A 22438-nucleotide genomic window follows, 5' to 3' on the forward strand; every position below is an offset into this window, starting at 1 on the left:
GTGCACAAGAAGTCGGAAGGGGACACAGCCGAGACAGCTGACCCCAACTGACCAAAGGGACATCCCACACCATATGGCGTCATGCTCAGCACATACAGCTGGGGGAAGAAGGAGGAAGGGGGGGGACGTTCAGAGTGATGGCGTTTGTCTTCCCAAGTAACCATTGCGCATGATGGGGCCCTGCTTTCCTGGAGATGGCTGAACACCTGCCTGCCCATGGGATGCAGTGAATGAATTCCTCGCGTTGCTTTGCTTGTGCGCGTGGCTTTTGCTTTCCCTGTTAAGCTGTCTTCATCTCAACCCATGAGTTTGCTCACTTTTACTCTTCTGAGTCTCTCCCCCATTCCACCGGGGCGGGGAGTGAGCGAGCGGCTGTGCAGGGCTCAGTTGCCGGCTGGGGTTAAACCACAACATACATCTCTGCATCTGCCTTTCAAACTTTAACCTTCTCTTAATGACGACCAACTTGAACTAACATCTGTACCAACAAATATTTTGCCCTGATACTAATGTAATAGTAAACTCCCACAAAATACAGCAGCACCTGTTTCAGTACAAACAGTTCCAATGAAATTCCACAACCACCTGGTTAGCACTGCAGGGACACTAACCATTCCGGTCACCATTTCTACACTGCTGCTCAGAGGCTACAAGGACAAAGGCCTGATGCCACAGTCATCTAGAATTCCCACTAATTCAGAAGCGTCTCTCTTTCTTCCAGCCCACCCTGAGAAGCCCATGCCGTATCTTGGACAGTTTTGTCGTTTGCATACCAAGGAAAAGCATGCACCGCCATCTCCAGCAAAGAAGCACCACCACGGGGAAGAACAGAGGTATAAGCAGACCTAGGCAATCCCACAGCTTGCTTCTTTCGGCATTTATTTACCGTTCCACCTATATGCCACTGAACAACAGACAATCCGTCTCACAGCCTCGTGCATGCAAAAGGATATGCACGACTACAGGAATTGCTGAACATATTGATCTAAGTCAGATTTCTATAAAGATTTTCAGGTTTAAGGAAAAAAAAAAGTAATCTTCTCCTCTCTTGATTTCTAGCTTTCAAATATAACATCAGTCTTGTTCACCAGAATACACTCAGCCCTGGGAAGGGCTTCTCTTTCTCTTATCCTGACAACAACAAAAGCATTACTGATCCCAAATATGGAAAATTCCTGCCAAAGTTTTAGCAAATTTAAGCAGCTAAGATTAACAAGCATCAGCTCCCCAAGTTGTCCGCAAGAGCACAATTGCTCTTTCAGATAATTCTAGCGCAGACAGCTGTTGAGCGCTGAAAGAGCACGAGGACTGTATAAGCAGTTGAGAATGACAAACCATCCGACTCCCATCTCCCTTTGAACAGTGACAAAGCTTTTTCTTTTGCATCGTTTGCAGATAAAGCAAAATATCAAAATGTAGCTCGTTAAGTTATTTGCAATTCTTTCAACACTGTTGAGCTTTTAGAGTCCCCATTATATTGCTGCATTTTACTGGATAACTGCATTTTACTAAGTTCGTTCTTTATTGACCCACAAAGTGAACACCAAGGAGTAGGTTATGAGAAAATATATTATTATTGCATTATTTATTATCTCTTTTGGGAAGCTCTCAGGGCAGAGGCTATTTCTCTCTGAAGATCTGGAAATTCCCTATCACATAACGTGTACCCCAAAAAACAGTAAAAATGCTTTTCTACTAAAATGCTTCCTGATGAGTCACGCAGTGTCTTTAGAACAAATCGTCATCTCTTCAAAGTGTTCATCTGTGGCATATTAAAAGTTACTGGTTTCAGGAATTAAAAAAAAAAAAAAAAAAAAAAGGTCGATGGGCTGCACACAGCACTGACTCGATACAGGCTTCTTCTAATGGCACTCCTAAAAGGGCAGGTGACGTCGGCAGCTCACAGTTTCTGTAGCATTCATAATGCCACGGTGTAAGAGCAAACAAAGAAACTGGGAACAACTGAAGTCACGGAGCTTTCCTGATCTCCTATGAACACGGCCGCAGCGCTGCCAACAACGGAAGCCTCGTTATGAATGAGGCAACGCCCAGGCACTGGGATTGCCGTGGTAACGCGGAACAGGGGACAGCGGAGGGTTTACGCGGCATTTGGACAGAACAAGAAACACATTGTTCAGTTCTGACCTTGGAATAAACCTCAAGATAAATGCTTCATATTTTATGCTTCAAGAACAAATTCACAATGCTGAACAAGGAACTTTCCAAATATATATTCCTCGTACTAAGAAATAAAAAAGCTGAAAAACATCTCTTAGCTCCACATTTCCATACGTACAGTTCTTACCTCTTTAATTAAGGAAGTCCCCTACACATAGACCATGTTTCTGTCTCGTTATCCTATCTGCTGCAGATTTGAATTACAACGTCTCAAGCCTTCCCCATCCCTGGGCACTCATTCCTGCCGTGCATTGAAGCCGACTACAGGAGCACAAGTATACACCATCCACACCAAAAGAGAACCTCATCCTTGCAGCTCTTAGGAGCTCTAAATACAAAAAATATTAATAACTTGAAGTGGTAATTAATTTAAAGGAATAAAAAAAAGCAGGCTCATTCTCGCCTTCCTGACGTACCTTACCTCAAAGAAACACACCCATCTATTAGCAGCTATTTAAACTTACATTTTATGTATCACTTTGATTGCACCACATAATTTGAAGGCAAGCGTGCACCACTTCCCCAGAACTGCAGATGTTAGAATCTTCCTTTTAAAAGCAATCCTCCATCAACTAAGGAAACGTACATACATTTAATATTTTCCTAGCACTTTAACTGTAATATTAGAAGACCATATATGACACGGAGATGACAATTTTTCAGTAAAAATATTTTAATACTAAGCTTACGCTTACCTGATTTGAAAATCTCATGCTAACATTCCGCTGGTCTTGTGGAGGTACGTAACGTCCAATAGGGTCAATATCTTTAGGACTTACTAATTTGTCAGCTGAAAGTAAACAATAATAAACATACAGAATGACTTGAGTGCTTTCTGCAGCTTTTGTGAAGGAGGCATGCAAACGTATTTTATGTAGTCAGTTCTGCTGCTACAAACTTTTAAATCAATGATTTACAGACCCAAAGGACATTCTGCAAAATTATATTAATTTTAGAACTAACGTCTCAAGCATCATTCTTGCTACAGCTAATTATAGTACTGTAATATATAAAAACAATCCTTTATTTTTTTCACAGAGATGTGTTAAAAGAATATATGCAGACAACAGACTCCACAACACACACGTCACAAAAAGCCCTCAATCCACAACCACGGGATTATTCTAGAGCTTTAACTAGAAGCTCAATGGTTACCAGCAAAAATTGTTTAGCTTTCAAGAAAAGCAGACAGCCTCTATCTCAATAACTCCATTATTTTAACCTTCTCCTGAAAAAAACCCAAACTTAAGAACTCCAATAAAAGTATACTATTAAAAAGTTTCAACAAATGCCTTCAATAGAGGGTCACAATCTACTGTGAGCTATTATGCCCTTCAAATAAGCATTCTCCTATCAAAATCTCATTTTGACATGACACTGTCTAATCTTTATTTGATTTCTGCTCCTGAGGAGGTCACAGGGCATTTTCATTTCTCCTATACGTAAGTCAACGATTTTGCACATATTCTTAAAAAGCTCTCCACTAGGAAATCAGCTACTAATCTAAAAGAGAAGTAACTCATGACTCCATTACCTAAATTCGGCTACAACAGAAAACCAATGCTGTCTTGATAAGAAAAATGTTTTTGAATTCTACACTGTGTACTAAATTAAGACAGCAGTTTATAAACTCAAAATATGTCCTGGCTGAAGCTTGACAGTGTTAGGAAAGACCAGAGCGCAGAATAGACGGTGCAGCGGAAAGAAAACGCGTGGGCGGACAACGAAGGACAGTGGCTGGGCAGTTCACCGAGGAAGCCACGAAGGAGCCTGCTGCTGCGAGGAACTATGCCAGCGCCCGTCAGCCGCTAGGTACTGTCACCAGCTCCTGCCCTCAGCCTTCTGCTGCCAGAACGCAGCTTCACTCCTGCCAGGAAAGGACCCTCTGCCTCTGCTCTGCACTGCTCCTGCGGAGTCACGAACCACGTGCAGGTGGTCTTGTTAACAAAACAAAAAGCAAAAAGCAAAGCTAGATTATGAAAAATTACCACAGACAATTTATTAATATACTGACACATGAGGTACCAAAACACATGTTAAGGAAAACAGTCATCTAAGCTCCAGTCCGCACAGTCAGACTTCTTATGCTGGCTAAAGGCATCGAAGGTACTTGAATTATTTGTAGTACTGCTGATGCTATAAAATTGATTCACCAAATTATTGCAAGATCAAAAGGACTCTGCCTCATAGTTCTTAAAAGCAAGAGTGGTTTCCAGAATAGGTGTTGTATTTCCACGTTTTTTTACATTGATTTACACTGCTCCGTAATTAAAATATGTAGTCACAATAATTTTGTATTTAAAACACCTATACCAATAGATGAACATAAAATTTAAGCTAACTTTCAATATTTACAATTTTAGAAAACTGTAGATTTTGAAGAATCTCAGTGAATATTCATCACCATTATCACAAATACAAGCGTATTGGAATCCAAATGCAGAGTTTTCTTTGTTAGCTCATTATTTACATCGACAACATTTAATCCATTTGGCCTATACTCTAAAAAATGTTGCTAAAAACTCTTAACTTAGTTCTAGGCAGCACTGAATCCACAGAATAAGATATAAAAATGATACGGAAAAGCACAGGAAAGATAAGAGAGCTAATAAATGAAAGACTAAACTGAGTGAATTTTCACTCGTGTCAAACAGCTGAATACCTGGCAGCCCTTTCCCTTGCTCTAAAAGGGGACCCTACCACAAAGGCTTTACAAACCTCCTCAACCAGAGCAAGAAAGAAATTCTATGAAAAACTGCATCACCAACTGCAAAATGCATGCTTTTCTTCATAAACAATTTTTTAAGTTGCATAAGCATACGGTGGCTTCCAACAGCGGTAGGCAGATGCTTCCATTGCCTCTGTTGTTCAGAGCCTTTATAAATTCAAAATTTTGACTCCACTACTTCAGTTTGCCCCTCTGTGGGAGGCAGCGAAATGTAGAAGAGTTGACTCGGTTTCATGTTGCTGCATTTAGAAAACTTTGGACCGCAACAGGCAGACAGTAGGCCCACAGACAGAAGAAGAACCTAAAAAGGTTATATTGTACACTCGCCTACACCACAGAAGCAAGGAGGCTGAGCAAATACAAATTAATTGCTACCCTTGAGGCAACACAACAATTTCTGGAATGGATGATGAAATGGGAAACCAGCACCTTCCCAGAAATCAAGTGTTTGGAGTCAGGCTTCCATTTAATTAGCAACCACCAACAAGCAAAGTAACACACACAGAGACTTTCACTAGGGACGAGATTGGTATTCAGGTAGGTTTTCACCCAGAAAGGAGCAAAATTAAATGCACCAATTATAAATTAGTATGAATAAACGGAGGTCCTGAGACAACTGTCACTGGTGAACAGATTTAGCTTTGCGATAGAATTTCCAGAACCTATTTGCAAAGACTATGAGAGAAAAGGAAAAAAAATATTTTGAAAAAAGGGAGGGAGGGAGGGAGGAAAAGTAGTGAATACAGTGGAGCGACTGTTTTAAAACAATAAAGGAAACAGTTACTAGTGACACCATTTCAAAAAGCGATTTAGCACAATTATTAAAAAAAAAGTGTAAGAATGTTCAGCAAAGGAAAGAATTAAAACAAAACAAAAGAAAGTTGTGTTACTCAAACAGCACTTAGCAAACAATAAATACAATTTACGTAACCAGTATTCCACAGGTATAGAAATACACAGATATTTGTACAAGATGAACACTAGCAGAATTACTACAATATTCCTGCACACACATTTGAGGATTACTTGGCTAATACTAAGAGGTTAACTTAAAAATTTTTTCATTAAAGGTGAGACTGCCTGCATTTAACTTGACAGTGTTGGCTAAAAAAGGAATTATGCAAGGAATACAGTGAAACCAAACAGGTGGAGCACCAGACGGACTCTGTTCTTCCATACCTAAAGATACAACCACTGTTCTTGCCAAGTCTTGAATTTTTAAACTCCCCTCCAATCTTTCTCATTTTTACTACCAACAGCCTCTTTCCTTTCACAGTGTTCACAGAAAAAAAGTTTTTAGAACTCAGTCTACAGATTACCAGGTAAATGCTGAGCATGTTAAAATAATGTAATATATCTTTCTCATAAAAGAAATATTAAGAAAAAAAAAAAATCTTAACCGTGAAGACTTTTCTGGCTTAACAACCGATTTTGCATTAGCCTTTGAATCCTCTCAAGTGAGACCAGGAGTTCATTTGTGATCAAAACTCACCGTAACAACCTTCAATGGCCAACCTTTGAAATGCACTTTCAGATCTCATCTAGTCTCTTCTGTTTTAAAGGGTAAAAATAACCCAGACTGAAGAAAACGTTAACTCTATCTGAGACTGAAACTATTCAAAATTTAAGCTTGTCTTGCTTAAAGCAGTAAATAATTTGAATTAAATGCTGTAGATCACTTACAAACATCACTGTACAGGTGCAGCTGACATAGTTAATCCAGAAAGTGTCATGTGAATATATGTTGTCACGAAGAAAAGGAAAGAAGAGGGAAAGCCAGGAAAAGAAACAGCAGAGAAGAAACCTATCATGTTTGGAAGATTTTCAGTATTCTAGAAAATATTCCAGTAAGCTTCATAGTATGCTGCATGCAGCATAAAATTTTAACATAAAGAATAAAAAGCAATATTTGTCTATCACTTATTTCCCAAAGCAGATGGGACACATGCCACCCACAGTCCTTTCAAAACTCAAGCCAACGCGAGTTTGTTCAGATTCAAGGAAAACATTAACAAGATAAATTTCCTTCACATCTGACGAGTCAAAACCCGATAGAATTTCCTCAGCCACTTACCCAAGAGTTTTGCAATGATGTAAACTGCCTGTCCCCACAAGAAAAACTTTCCATCGCATCCGCTGTTACTAGGAAACCGTTTCTGACTGCCAGGGTTCTTCTTTTCCAATTCAACAAAATCAGCTGGCACATAGTAATACTTGGGTACAACAGGACACCCTATGGAGTTTTAAAACGAGTAAGTAAATAAATTCCACTTCCCTTATTATTTGATTGTAGTCCCCTAATAAAGCTGAAGTGGATTCAAAACAGGAAAAATTATACCCTAGCAACAATGTGACTGAACAGAAAGACTGTTGTCATTCATTGTCATCTCTCAAAACCACAGTCAGGGTAGGAAACCCAAGGCAATATTAAACTACTTTATTTTTCACCAAACATTCCCACAGAATTTCTTCCCAGAATACATACATTGTTTGTGTAGCACCTGACTGTACAAAAAGAAAAAAAAAAAAAAAAAAAAAAAAAAAGAAAAGAAGATATTTTTCATCTAAAGCAAAATGCAGTACACAAAACAAACCATAACCAAAAGAAATGAAAGCTGCATCAGAGCGAAACACTTGGGGGGGTTTTCTGCGCATTTAACACCAGCTCAGTATCAGACAACTTTTTAAAACTAAAATCTTGGCCAAAAGTATTCAAACATGTAATTAAATGAATATTATATTTTTTTGCGAGTATGCAAAAACAAGTTAAAAACAGCATTTTCATTTTGAAACATTGTGAAACAAAATGGCATAACTTCCTCATTGGAAGATAGCATACCTTGTATTTAGAATTATGCCACAGGTATTACTGATCATTGGAGATTAATAATCTTTATTTCAACACTTTTTAAGTGGACAAGAGTCAGGAATTTAGAAACATAATTACAAATGATGGACCTAATTATATGCAACACAAAAGCAAATTAATGTGCTTTCTGCAAAATTAAATTTCACCTTAATATTGCTTTAATTTTGGATTTAATTGGACAAAGAATAGGTGATAAACAGAATAAAGTTGCAGTGTCTGACTATTTGCTTAGACAAAAAAAAAATTAATGGCAAGAAGCTGAGACAAATTGAAAAGTGGGAGTTATTAGAGACAGACTATTCAAATGAGTGAAGTATCAAAACACACCCAGAAATTTTAAGATGAGACATTCATGATGACATTCAACAAGAGGAGCCACAACGTTAATTTAGGGTCCATGGAACTTCACATGCTCATTAATAATCAGAAAAAAGCAATGATCAGCAAGGTCAGAAAATGTGCTATGTAATAAAAATTTGGTAAGGAAATGTTTGTATTTCTTACAGAAACCAGATCACTTCAACAAGTATTGGAAGTTTAAAGAACAAGTCAGACTAAAATATTCTGCATCTACTTGTGTAACGGTACCACAGATGTCAAGAACAGGTGACGGAAGATGCTGAGTTTTAAAATTGGATTGTCAGTATATTCAAGCTTGTTCTGTTCTCATTTTTTTCCCTCCTACTCAAACTTATGGTCTTTTTTTTTTTTTTTTAAACTGAACTTTGGATGGATGTGCCTGTAAGGCCATCAATAGCCTTGTCTGCAGTTCCACCAAAATTCTGGAGCGCACAATTTAAGTAAGAGAACGTTTTTATTAAAATTAACGTGCTGCCCCTTTCACTGCTCTAAACTAGAAACAATTTCATATGCATATACCAAATTGTTTTTTAAATCTTGTGAAGTGACAATGAATGATGCAACTAATTTGCAACTGTACCCAGGTGGAACAGTGAAACAACCTGACCTCCTGCAAAGGCAAAGTGAGCTTTGTAAATAATGAAGCACAGGCAAAGGAGGGCAGGAATGACTGGGGACAGTGTAAATCTTACATTTATATCAGTAGCATTTTTCCAGATAACATTACTTTTATTATCATACTTTATGATGCAATGTATCTACATGAAAGAGATTATTTAGTATTAGCATTTTGCCATCAGGAAACATAGTGATATTATTACTTCACCTTTGCTCTGACTGCAATATCCATTAATAGGAATATCAGTATTTTAGTAACTTCAGATAAGTAAAAAGCTACAGTGTTTCAGAAGAATGATTATCAGATAATACCTTCAGATGTATGTTGAAGCAAAGGATCCAGAAGATCCTGATATTCCTTTACTTGTGCAGGATTTCCTCTAAAAACTCCTAAAAATAACCAAACAATAATTGATTTAATGGAAGAAATAACTTTTCTGTGAGCTTAATGTTCATAAAAGAAAAAAAAAAATCTAGTGTTTATTTTTCAGTGGGGTAGTGCCTACACACTAAACCGTTCATGAAAAGTAAAAGACTAAACTGTAGATCCTCACTTACTGCTACAGCTAAATCTCAGGGATCACAAATCAGCCGCTCTCTCATTAGCTTAAACTGAAATCGATGGCAAGTTACACGGGATAGTAAAGCTATGAACTTACAGGGGCCCAGGAACTGGACACAGACAACCAGCCCAGCTAGCTGTAAAGAACTTCCTTAATTAGCAGAATGAAGAAGCAGAGCTTGCATGCCAGTAGGGAGGCAAACAGGCTGGTTCTAAGCCGTTAGGACAGAGTTGCAAACTGATCTAGAAGTGAGTTGCCCAGAAATCCCAATAAATAAATTTGAAGGAATTAAAAGGAATGTGAATAAATTAAAAGGAATTTGAAGTAATAAATTGAAAAAATTCCCCTCCAAAGATTTGCAGGTGGAATGCTTACACTGATAAGTTATATGGGTATTATATCTTCATACTATAGAGGTTCAGAACTGCTGACACACCTTGAGATATTAAACAGAACAGTTAACTCTTTGTGATCCTGGTTTGGGGGAGAAATTGGTAAGTTTGGGAGTACCAGTACCTCAAATGATTTTCTGGCAGAACTTACTCATCCCAAAAACGAATCTGACGGATATTAACATGACCAATGTTCAGTTCATTAAGAGTTCTTACATGAAAAGATATATCAAAAATACCAAAAGCATTGCTGTTCATCAAGGAAAACATGGATGAACCTGACAAGTCATACTGCCTTTTTAAAACAGAACATTTTTTAAAATTAAAGGGGAACAAGTTAGATGAAAACTTGTCACTGTACCGCTTTCACTCATTTCTTTCCATGGTTTTCCTTTTCAATTACCATATTCTTCCATATTATTAAAAATAGCTGTGACGTTTCCCTCCTTACCTTATCCTACAAAATTACCATAATCCTCCACATTCAACCAGAAATATAAAAAACCTTTCAAAAATGCTATTCAAGTATGTCTTATCCAGAAAATAGTCACCTTGATTTATTTAGTTCGATCCCTTCCCACAGCTATAGATGCACATCTACTACCCAGACTCCTAAACAGTTTCCTTTTGAGAAAAATCCCAAAAGGAAATTGTACTAAAGCAGCCTTTTTGTATTCTTAAGAAGGGTGAATTCTGAAAGGCAAAAATAAGACAAAAGAAAACCACCAACTCATCCACTGAGAACAAATATACCAGAACATCTTCATTAGAAAAAGTTTAGATATGTTTCTTGTTAGGCAATATATACATATAAATACATAAAAAGTCACAAAAACCTTATTTTGTGTGTTCTTTTAAGAACATCCAACAAATTATTCTACTGAAAAGCCAGAGTGCAGTAGAAAGCTGGAGTTTGACTACTGTACAGAGATTTCTTTCTTTCCACGGCGCTTCAATGCTCTGTCCAAAACCAAAGCTTGGCAAGTGTTGTTCATTACATTTTCAAACATTCCCAAGTGTATATATAGAGGAAATGAAATCGCTTGCCGAGAGAAACAAACGCAATGCAAGTTTTCACACAAAAAAGGGTGTGTTTAAGTGACACACTGAACTATCTCAAACACTTGAGCAGTCATGACATAAGAGCAATATGATATTCTGACTATTTGTGATTTAGTCTTATTGGCAGATGCTGTAGAGGATAAAAAGATGCTTTTATGTGATAATACAATTGCTTTTATATTAAAGAATTGTCTAGTGATCATAACAGTTGGATAATAATGGTCATCATCCATGAGGAATAAAAACAGTGTTCTTAATACTACGAGAAAATGCGTAACTAATTCAGTAGTATCCACTTGCCAGAACTGTCTTAACTCTCCATATCTTAAAAACTCTAAAAAGCTGCAATTGACAAAACAGAAAACTTGATGAGCTAATTAGTTTGTCTGATAAAAGAAAATGTAAGTAAATAGATAGTAAATATATAGTTATTGGAATATATTCTGCTAATCTTTCAAAAAGGAAACAAAAGAAATTTTGCTGATGTGAACAAAATCGGGGGATTATGGACTATGATTTACAGGACACTCTCCTTCCTTATTTAATGGAGCACTGTCCCACTGTTATACAGGTAACAAAATCCAGCTATCAGGAGCTACCTAGATACTCAGTAGCTTAATATACTTTGCTGAAAAGGCTTTCCTTTTTACTCTGCAAGTGTGTTGGATGGGCAAATAGGCTTTCAGCTGAACCAGTGTTCACAATGTAGCAGCTTGAGGTTTTTTTCAGCGTTTTCATTATCAAGACATTCAACTGTAATCTACTCATCCTCCTATTTCATTGTCTTTTTGTAGTTTAAGTCACTCTGAATACGCTTCAAATTTTGCATTAAGGAAGCTTGTAGATTTGGAGATATGTGCACAAAATCCACTAATAGAATTGTTCTATTTGATGAAATTGTGGTAATGGAAAAAAGACGAGGACAGTATGTGCAAAATATGTATTTTGTGCTTTTTCTTTGTATTACAAGAAGAGTAAAATGCTTTCTTTATTCTTCTGCTAACTTCAGTTAAAGATGATTATCCTTCTTGTTCTTCCCCAAACTGCAAGTAGGCAGCATTAAATGTCAGTGCCTTTCTCCACAGTTTTGGGCATCACTCTTTGAAAAATGTCAAGCATTCCTTTAGAAAAATCAATTGTGAAACCTTATTACATCTTCAAACAAAATATTTTAATCTGTGGGTGGCCACAGAGGAGTCTAGGCAGACAGCAGATTTCTATGCCCCTCACCATCTTTATTTGAAAACTATTCCACACAACAAAGGGGGGAAAAAAAAACCAAACCCCAGATGGCCAGATTTCATCCATTTACAAATCGTTTTGATGGCTGTAACCCTCACTCATTTGCTTATTCAGATTTTTGTTCTATGGGAGTTTTAGCTTCCACCCTGAAATCATCCCGTGAACTTTTTTGGTATGTCTCCTATCCTCAAGACAAGGTCTAGGTAGTGGTATTTCTGTTGTTGTTGTTGGGTTTTTTTGTTCTGTTTTTTTTCAAATCAGACTAACTGGCTACGTGGAAAAATGTGGCCAGGAAGCGCAAGCATTTCAAAGAGAAACTAGGCCTTTTCTGGTTCTCTTTCTTCTCTTCTGAGTTCTATTTCAATTACCACAGAATACCCAACTTGAAAAGACCTGCTGCAACATTCAGTTTGTCAATGTGTTCTCTCTTCTACTTCTCTTGCTCTCATGTGGTGCTGCGAAGCTCTGATACACTGTGAAAGTTTTTAAGGCTTAAAAGGTAATGCAGGACTGAATGTCACAGATTTAAGCTTTTAAAAAGCCCGTATCGAGTTATATTCTAAAACCAGTTCACATTAAAAATGCTGAAATATGGGGGGGGTTGGGTGCTTGGGGTTTTTTAACCCATGAGGCAGAACTCTCAATGAGATATTTAGTGTCACTGCATTACGGTTTATTTTGGCAGGACAGGAAAATAATTTTGTATCTTTCCTCTAAGGGCTCATCTCTCTAATGCCTTTAAAGAACAGGAATGTAAAGCTGTACTTACCATCAATTATCATGAAAATAAAAAACAGAGGGAATTCACACTCGATGCCATCAAAAAGCTGAAAAGAAGAAAAATTAATCAGATGATTTATCATTTTGGTTTAAGGAAATGTATTTGAATATCCCATTGAATAATTTCAAAGCAACAAAAGACAAACATGAATGCAAAAACATTTTAGTACATCAGCTTTTTGATCAGCTTACAGCATCGTAACTCTATGGGTGCTTTAAGTGTGCTTTTACATATGCTGTGGCTCATTCTCAAGCAGAATATTTATATAATCTATATTTTATTTTCCACAGAGAAACTATTGGGGAGAAAAAAAAAAAGTGAATTTTCATTTAGATAACCTTTACTGATAAACACTGTGGTCAAAGGCAAAATTGTTTTCTAAACACTCAGACTGTAGTCAGCTGTGAAATTAAATAAAATGATAAATAACTTCCTTATTTGTTATGTGAAATCAACTGTACCCTAAATGTAAATGGAAGCACATTCATTACAAAACAAATCAATGACTAACTTGCTGACTTAGCAATCTCTCAAAACTGCACATGCCAAATTACAAACTGCATCTCCTTCACTTCAAGCAATTAGGAATCACTGCGCAATTCAAATTGCAAATACTGGTGGGGGCGTCCGTTTTTGTTTGCTTTGCTTTTGGTTTGGGGGGGGGAAGAGGGGGAGAGATTTTGTTTTGGGTGGTGATTTGTTTTTGTTTTTAAAATACTGCCTAAACATTTTAGAAAACCAAAATTTGTCCTTATACAGGCCAGGTATTCCTTTACCTTAATTTCTGCTGGTTTATAATAACGCCGTGTTTTGTCCTCCAGTGCTGTTCTGTACCCATCTCTCAGAAATCTTTTAAACCCATATTTTCCTTTCAATTTTCTAATAATTTTATCTAGTGTTTGACTGAACAAAACCTCATCATCCAAAGCAAATGCAGGATAACTAAGACAGGGCAAAAGTGCTGCATCGGTATTCTGTAGAAGGAGAGGGAGAAATAGCACATTACAAATTTAATTTGATCTCTGACAATTATTTCACGCACAAACAAAGACTGTTTAACTTACTAAGTGAAATATACATTTGGAACATTATCAAAATCATAGTACTAATATATTAAAATAGTGTGCAAAATAAGACTTCTAAAGATGTATAAGGATAAACTACAGACCAAATATTCAGATATATGACTTAAAAGAGAACTCATTTGACTCAAAATCTGACCTACTTTACAGTTGATAATCTGCAGGGATAAGCGAACACATTCTAGAACTTTGTGGTTTTTAGAAACAAAAAACATCTTCCAGGTTATTCCTGGAGGAAACACAAACATTTGGGTATCCTATGCTCAAAAAGAATCACAAACATTTCATAAAGGTGCAATGCTAAGAAGTAACTATGATTACATCATCATTTCTGAAAAGATTTTTCAGGAATGTTCTTCAGGTGCTGTAACAAACAAGCCTATCTGATTTACAATTAAGGTGATAAGGGAATAATTTCAGGAAAAAATGAGAATAGCATTTCTCAAGAACCACGTGCAACGATCATAAATTAAAATCACAAGAAAAATTACTAACTAGTGCATCACCACTACAGGTAAGCTAAGAGAAACACAAAAAAAGCAGTTTTAATTCTTACGTCACACTCTGTTTTGTTATTCCTTTCTTCTGATATATCTAAGATATTCAACCATTTAAAATACCCTATTTTTGCCAATATCATTGACGTGAACCCATAAAGGAAAAAAAAGGGACACAAAGGTTGCTTCTGTAGCATAAGTAACTTATGAAACCGGCTTCTGTTGGAATATTTCAAGTCTCCAGCAAATAATAAACAGCAAAAGAGTTCTAAGAGGCTATTAGACTATAAAAAAAAAAGTAGCTGACAGTGCCTTTTATTTTAATTACCCAGTATTACAACTCTGCTATAATTCTTCTACACAACGAGTAAACTATTAATGTTGAAGATTAACAGTCTGTTTCACGAACAAAAATGCTATTATGTCCCAGAATGAACCAAAAAGCAGTAGAACTCTATTATCAGTCATTTTAAATTACTGACTTTCAAAAACCAAATTTACCTTTGACACAGTACCGAAATAGATTTTTTTTAAATTAAGCTATACTTTAGTCACTTAGATTTACTCACTGAGGAAATACTACTTTGAAACAGTAGCTTATAATAATAAGAAATCCTCCATATTCAGCAATTCATGAAAAGCCAACCTTAAAGGCATCTTTTCTAGACAAAAGAAGGAATTAAAGCTAAAATACAGTGTTTCAAAATGCAGGCACTGAGTGTATAGTGGAAACTAGGCCAAAACAAAGACACTCACCAAGACTGCAAACCCTACTTAGGTTACTGCAGATCATTATTATTTTAAATTTTATTTTTAAATTGTTTAGAAAGCTACCAACAGGCTACCATTTTAACCTAAATACTCATAAAATAAAGAACGCCATCGTAATTCCACTTCAGAGAAACAACTACATCACAGTGACATTTAAGAAGCAGAAATTTAACATGTTCCCAGCAAATTCCTATCTTCATTAAGCAGAACATAATGGCCATCATAGAACTAAGAATTATGTTCATATTCAGTTATTTTCTCCACACTCTGTTGAGGTGAATTTCATTTAATTACTTACATGAGACCTTGACTCTCGGGGTAGCAATGAACATAGAGTCTGTCTGTTACGGTTATGAGCATCAAAATCCACAAATATAACAGACCAAGAGCAGCCCTGTAAACAGAACATTAAATTTATTTAAGGGGAAGGGAAGAAAGGTTAGCATATCCTGGTGAAACTAACTGGTTCTTTGTTTTATTTGGGTTATGTTGCAATAATCTGGTAGCTGGTATTTTTATTCAGAAAATGTACCACAACATCAAATTGAAAACATTTTCAATTTTCACATGTATTTAAATATAGCCAAAATTAGATAGTTTTATCTACTAGTGATTATGAATCATATGATTCTTTCAAGCTATGAACTCTTCCATTAATTCTTGAAAAACAATGGCTGTACTAAGGACAAACAAAAAAGCAGTTGTCCCTCCCTGCGACTGCAGGAAACGTTCCAAATAGTGATGTTGAATATTTCCTTACAAGTCAGTTACAACACAAATAATTGGATATTCACCTGAGGAAAGGACTTGCACAGCAAAGAAAAAGGACTTGCTTTTCAGCCATTGTAAGGTCTAAGGAGTAGATGTTGATAACATAGCAAACCCATTTCCCAGTAAAAGTCTGTAATTTTACGCTGTATCTCTCCGTCAGCTTTTTGATACTTCCTGAAACGCTCAGAAAAATTCCCATAGCTGAGATACTGTTTAAACAGAATCCACAGCATTTAAAAGTATTATCAGTAGGCAATTTCTTGGAAACTCAATGCAGTTTGTTAATGAATGGGTATCTTCATATATGTTGTAACTGATAATCAATCTCAATATCACTATCCCATTGGCAGACACATTCAACACTGAACTCATTCCATTACCGTCATAAATACCATACCATAAATCTTCATGAATTCACCAAATCTCTCCTCAAAAGCAGTCAGTTTCTTTGTTATACTATTCTCTTTGGAAGACTGTTCCAGAATCCACCCTCTCTAATTATTAAAAACTTTAATTTCCAACTAAGTTCCTATATAACTAACTAACCACCCTTCTTTGTGTGCTAGTACTAGTATCCATTTATTTGGCTTTCCAAACAAGAGAGGTTTTTTCGTACTTACTCCTTACCCACACTCTAATTAGACATAGCTATCATGCAAATACTCAGTTTTTGCTTTGCTAGGCTAAACAAAACATGTTTTTCCACTGTCCTCATGGAAAATAATCTCTCTGTTCTCTTAATGATCCTAGCAAGATATACTGAATAGTGCTGTATAAGAATGTATATAAATAATCACATTTGCTTTGATAACTTGTTATTCTCCTACTTTCTTCTTAATCCAGATTCTGATCATTCACAAATCTCTAAATTCATCTACAAACTCTGAATATAATCTGCCTACACGTGTGAACATACAGTTTCAAAATCGGTGCTTCAGTAAAGGATTCTTTGGGGATTCAAAAGCAGACTGATTTTTATTTCATAAAACCACAAGCGTCTTGTTTTACAAATGAACTATTTTTCACTTCTCTAAAGATTGTAAGTTCTGTAGTAAGGACACCTGACAAAGACTTGGGGTTTTTTTTAACATATAATTTTTTCCACAAACTAATATAGGACATGTAGCTCATATACAAACAATTGATTATACTATGACTAGGTCAAACTTGAAACGGTGTTCATCTTGTCGCTAGCAGTCCCATTTTAGTGCATACATGCATGCGCCGTGCACTTAATTCATTAGCTCATTAACTCACATTGCCAGCAAATGCACATCCTCTATGCAATTTTTTTGCTGATATGCAATTTTTTCTAAAAGGTATTGTAGCTAAAATGGAATTCTTACATTATCGATACAAATGCTAAGCTATTTACACTCTGTGATACTCTGAAACCTGGAGGTTTAGGTTAAGCATATCAAGCCCACAAAAAGATAAAATGAGTTACAGTACTTTCAGTCGTGATGATTCTTAAGTGATTAAGTAAAAACATAAACTGAAACGCAATCAGTTCACACTGCATCCGAAATAAAAAACAAACAAAAAAACCAAAAAACCCCACAGAACTTTTACGGTTCTTCCATACAAACTTCAGCAGAACTTCGGATGATACAGTGATTTCAGGATCTGGCTACAATCAATGCACAGTTAAGGATTATAACAGGATTCTTATGCCAATGTCATACATATGAACTATTTCATATAGATTTACAACTATTGTTTCAGACATATAAAATACATTGGGAATAAATTTAAGAAATTTAGCATAGGATATAAAGCAAAATAATGAGAAACTAAATAGCTTATCTGTTATATTAAAAATTCTCTTCTCAATGTGTAAATAAATCTTTTAGTGAGGGAACATTAGGACTACAGCTTGCCTGTATTTTTCTAACTCCCACTTTTTATGAAATACTTCTGGTATGATGGAGATGAAAATGAACATCATTTAAAAACCATGAATGTACTCCTTTTTACATTAAAGCATGTAAAATTCAGATTAAACAAAAAGCCAATCATTTTTCAATTCATAATTGTTCTTTATATTATCTGTCACCTAGAAAGTATAGCAAAGGATGCATTAAAACTATCTGAACATCAGTTAAGCAGTGCTTTGTTACAGAACAAAAAGTAGTATGATTTCTTACAGAAATACATTCTTTTGTAAGGTTTTCTAGAATCCAGGGAGGGAGGGAAGGAACAGTTTAATGTGAATGTCAACAATAAGTGACCTTTATTTTGTCTTCTCTGGGTGCATCCATGAAAGCACAGGGAAACTGCCCTATCATGGTATACTCAAAGATTTTATATAACACACATGCATGTGCGAGAGCACAGCTACAATACTACATATTTGTATTTATTAGTCTCTTCCAGCATCCACAGCGTGAGTGGAAAAATCTGCACGGAAAGGCTGAGCAGTCTGCTGTCCCCAGCAATGATTTATGCAGGTTGCACTGGTGTAGTTGCATGTGCAAATAAGTTCCTCTTGAGGGGCTCAGCAGGATTTCTCAAAGCGATTGGAACACAGCTGGAGCTAAGCACAAAGGCAAACTCCACTGCAGACTGAAGGTCAAAATGGTTTCCGTTTATGCTAAGTATCTTGGAAATAAGCTCTCAAAGCATTTAAACTGGTTTTGCTTCAGCAATTTATTCATCCATTTCAGAATTCAGTAAAAAATCATTTGAAAAAAACCCCAGCAGACGCATTTACTGGTGCTCAAGACTGTTGGGAAGGTAAAGACTGTAGATTTCTGAAATACTGACAATGTGTGTATAATGTCTGATCTTTAAGATCCTTACTAGCTCCTCGTTCTTAACGCATAACATTAGTTTTTAAAATGTATGTAAAGTAAACCAAAACTAGACCAAATGGCTAAGTCTTTTTGAAACAGTGTACTTGTGTTTGCGCAAAGAGCACTTTCATACTTCTCCACTCATCAGCAGTCATCAATATTTCCTGAGGAGTGGATTCTAAACAGAACAAGTGTATTGTACTACAGTACTAGCACAGCTATACAGATGCAAAAAACCCACCCCAAACCCACAAAAAACTTCCACAGCCAAAAGAGCCCACCATGAATAGACAGCCACAAAAACTTTAATGGGTGCCTGAGTCTAGAGAGTCAGAAATCCTTGTTTAGGAGGATCTCCTGTTTTAGGCCATAAGATAAAGAAGGGTCTAACAATAGTAAGCGGTATAGCTTTTCATCAATAGATAAGATTGTTTAGTGGATTGTACTTTTACGTCAGTTGCTCACTATTTAAAACAAATTGTAACTTACATTTTTCATCCCAGGTACCTGAACAGCTCTAAGAAGTTTTAGTTTAACAGTTGTTTTTATGTGAATAAACTATAAGGGAGAACGTTTTGTCCAGTAGTGCCAATAATTATTTTATATGACTGTTCCGATCCATACCTTCCATTTTACCAATAGAAAAATGGAGACACAAATAACTAAGAATGTTTTAATAAATCAAGCAGTACAGAAAGGAACTTGGAACATAATTTGGACTGTCTCCCAGTCACACTTTTACAGTTGACCTAGCTTATACTCATTAGCTCACACAAAAAGTACCTGAAAATTCCCCTTATTCACCATTTACCATGTTACCCTTTATATCTTCTCTCCTTTGTACTATTTTCTTTATGGCAAACTGGTGCATTTAACCAAGTTTCCTAAAGTTGTATATTTGAAACAGACAAGTATCACACTCAAAGTCAGCTCCATCTGACTTACAAGACAAAAGGAGAGCACAGGTATCACAGAAAGAGAAAAAAAAAAAATCACAATAAAAATCCTATCTTGAAGCCCGCAAGAATATACAGAAACTTTACTCAAAAAATATACAAATAGTACTTCAAGTTAAGGTCACAATATAAAATTATTAAAAGTCAAAGGGATCATATACTGCCTAACTGCAGAAAATAATATATAAGTATAAAAATAAGCCACTCATGTAAATCCATGTCATTTTTTTAAACTAAGTTTCGAATGTTACTCAACCCTAAGAAGAGATAAAGCACGTTTCATTGATTAATGTTTACTTCTTATGAAACACAGACATTTGGGCATGTGAGCAAGGTCCATCAGTTACAAGTCAAAAAGGATGAAAGCTTCCAAGAAAACAGTGCAATATGGAAAGCTTTACTTCGTGTACCGAGCTCACCCCTTTGTGGCTTGACCAGCCTATCCTCCCTTCCACACAACTTACAGACAAAACTCACCAGCAAGTTTTGTAAGTATTTCTACACACACTTGGTGCTATCCAACTTTCTTTTTAGCTGCACTCCTACCCTTCATTTCCATTCATTAATAACACCAATAGCTTGACAATGGCAGATCTCTTCGATTTGTAAATGTTCTAGACCATTAATCTGGAAGAGCATTCTTTTATTTTAGCTATAGACTACTGTAGGTATAACACCTAAAAAAAGATGCACCTAGAAGGGGAATAAAAGTCAGAGATAAAAATCTAAGAAAAGGTTTGCTTTCTTAGTTGATGCAAGCCATGTGAGAAGATGGGAAAAGAAAAGATTTTTACCACTATGCAACATATTGAAATTAAAAACCAATAAAACAGTGGATTATGTACAAGTAGCTTGTTTAAAGTGTTGATCAAAAGTCACATGAAGGAAGAAGACAGAAGGTAGAGGTATACTGCATTATAATCAAGAGACAAAATTCTGAAAGAAAAACGTTTTTGGCAACCAAGTCCTTTTTCAGAATAACCTGCAATCATTTTAGTTTGTGAGTTTTTTTGTTTGGTTGGCTCTTTTTAAAGAAAAAGAAGTAATTCTTGATAGTAAGGGCACTAATGATTTTTTATCAGATGAATTCTGTACCTGAAACAGGATCAATCAGTTTGCAAACTAACTTTTTTAGAAACCAGAATCTAACAAACTGTGCTAGATATTTCTAAATATCCTCTGATCCACAGTGTAAATCATTGCTGCTAAAAAAAAGGACAGAAAACAAACATTTTTATTACCTGATTTCCAAAGAGATTGAAGCCATTAATTGCTTCTAAAGCTGCTTTTGCCAGCCCCACGGAGCTGAGGAAAAAACAAAACAACAACAAAAAAACAGAGGTATCATAATTCAAGCCCAGACTAAAATTTGACACATTTGACACCTTTCAGAGCCATGATCTTTTCTTGATTTGAATTTTGTGCTTAACCTTATGTTAATAAAATGATGACGCGGCAAATTTGGGGTTGTTTTATGGTGGATTTTTGGTTGTTTTATTTAAAAATACTTTTCAGCATTTTTATTTGTCTTCAAATGTCAGAGACCATCTGGAAAAAGCACTACTGCTCTCACCTTGCTACTAGACATCTGGCATTATGTATTTCAAGGTCTTGCTAATAGTGTATTAACAGAGGATTTACTTCAGCACAATTTTTCAACCCAGCTCTCAAGCATTAAACTATAAAAGACTGATTTCTGACTAGCTTTCAATGTAGTAAAAGAACTCATCAATCTGGATTCAGAAAAGGAGGATTTTCTGACGTCAACCATATAGTGAAAGGTCTTTTATGTCACTTACTCCATGACTACTATCCATCACGAAGAAAACAAGACCCACAAATACTACCAACAAGCTTTCAAGTTAGCAAGTTCATGTTTAAAGGTATTAAGCACTAGTTGTATCTACTAAAATCACTAATCATTGTATAATTTTTAAATCAAATTATATACTAAAATATAATTTATTACTGATCGTGAAAATTACACAGTACACATAAAAATATATACAGGAAGACTTTTACAAGGCTGTTTCATTTTAAAAAATGTAGTCTTAAAAAAAAAAAAAGATAACAAGCATTCCCCCTCAATGCACACACACTTTTGATGATTTTTTTTTTAAAGAAAAGCTCAAGATAAGCTAATTGAACTCTACATGCATTTGACAGGTTCATATGAAATTTGAAGTATGACAAAAGGGTAGAATTTTGAAATATTGTTTTAAAGAATACATAATTATAGATAGGCCAACTTCACATGTGTTCACTCAACTACAATAAAGAGCTAAAGCATTAACATACACATAAAATGCTAAATTTTTGCACATTCATTACAAAATTCTAGATGTTAAGGTCACAGGGCATCAAAAAGTAAGATATTAAACAAGCTAGTTCCCAACACTGCTAGAGTTTAAAAGTGTAACATATATAACGCTACCAGATTTCTGACAGTTCTACTATTGAATATAAGCATTCAAAGCAGGGAAAGGACTTTGGACTGCTTACTAAGTGGTCACATAAAAGTATAGGTACTACAAATACTACAGAAGTCTAGCTAAAAAAACAAACACCTTTTACATTCTCTTAGGCTATCTGGTAAAACAGATTCAGAGCATCCCACAAAACAAAGCCTAGTGTAATTCTTCCAATTCTATTCATAAAACTAAAACTTTAAACCACTCAACTACAGTGCCTCTGACCCATGCATCTTTATTTGTCTCTGCTTCGTTTCTATACAAACTACAACAATGATTTATTGACTTCAGTGACACCCCAT

General features: G+C 35.8%; 1 protein-coding gene across 6 annotated transcripts in view; it reads right to left on the minus strand.

The window, feature by feature from the left end:
- Window positions 1-22438, minus strand: part of PHKB (phosphorylase kinase regulatory subunit beta) — an 85330-nt gene that overhangs the window by 35041 nt on the left and 27851 nt on the right. For all 6 annotated transcript variants that reach the window (XM_087738395.1, XM_087738396.1, XM_087738400.1 and 3 more), the window contains 7 exons: window positions 20907-20970; window positions 15442-15537; window positions 13570-13767; window positions 12782-12839; window positions 9066-9143; window positions 6981-7139; window positions 2874-2968 (listed from right to left, as the gene is read on the minus strand). In XM_087738395.1, coding sequence (XP_087594521.1) covers window positions 2874-2968; window positions 6981-7139; window positions 9066-9143; window positions 12782-12839; window positions 13570-13767; window positions 15442-15537; window positions 20907-20970 — 748 coding nt within the window. The remainder of the gene's footprint in view (window positions 1-2873; window positions 2969-6980; window positions 7140-9065; window positions 9144-12781; window positions 12840-13569; window positions 13768-15441; window positions 15538-20906; window positions 20971-22438) is intronic.

Source organism: Nipponia nippon, unplaced genomic scaffold (genome assembly GCF_047370975.1).
Source record: "Nipponia nippon isolate SJK-2023a ecotype South Korea unplaced genomic scaffold, ASM4737097v1 scaffold_7, whole genome shotgun sequence".
Classification (NCBI taxonomy): Eukaryota; Metazoa; Chordata; class Aves; order Pelecaniformes; family Threskiornithidae; genus Nipponia; species Nipponia nippon.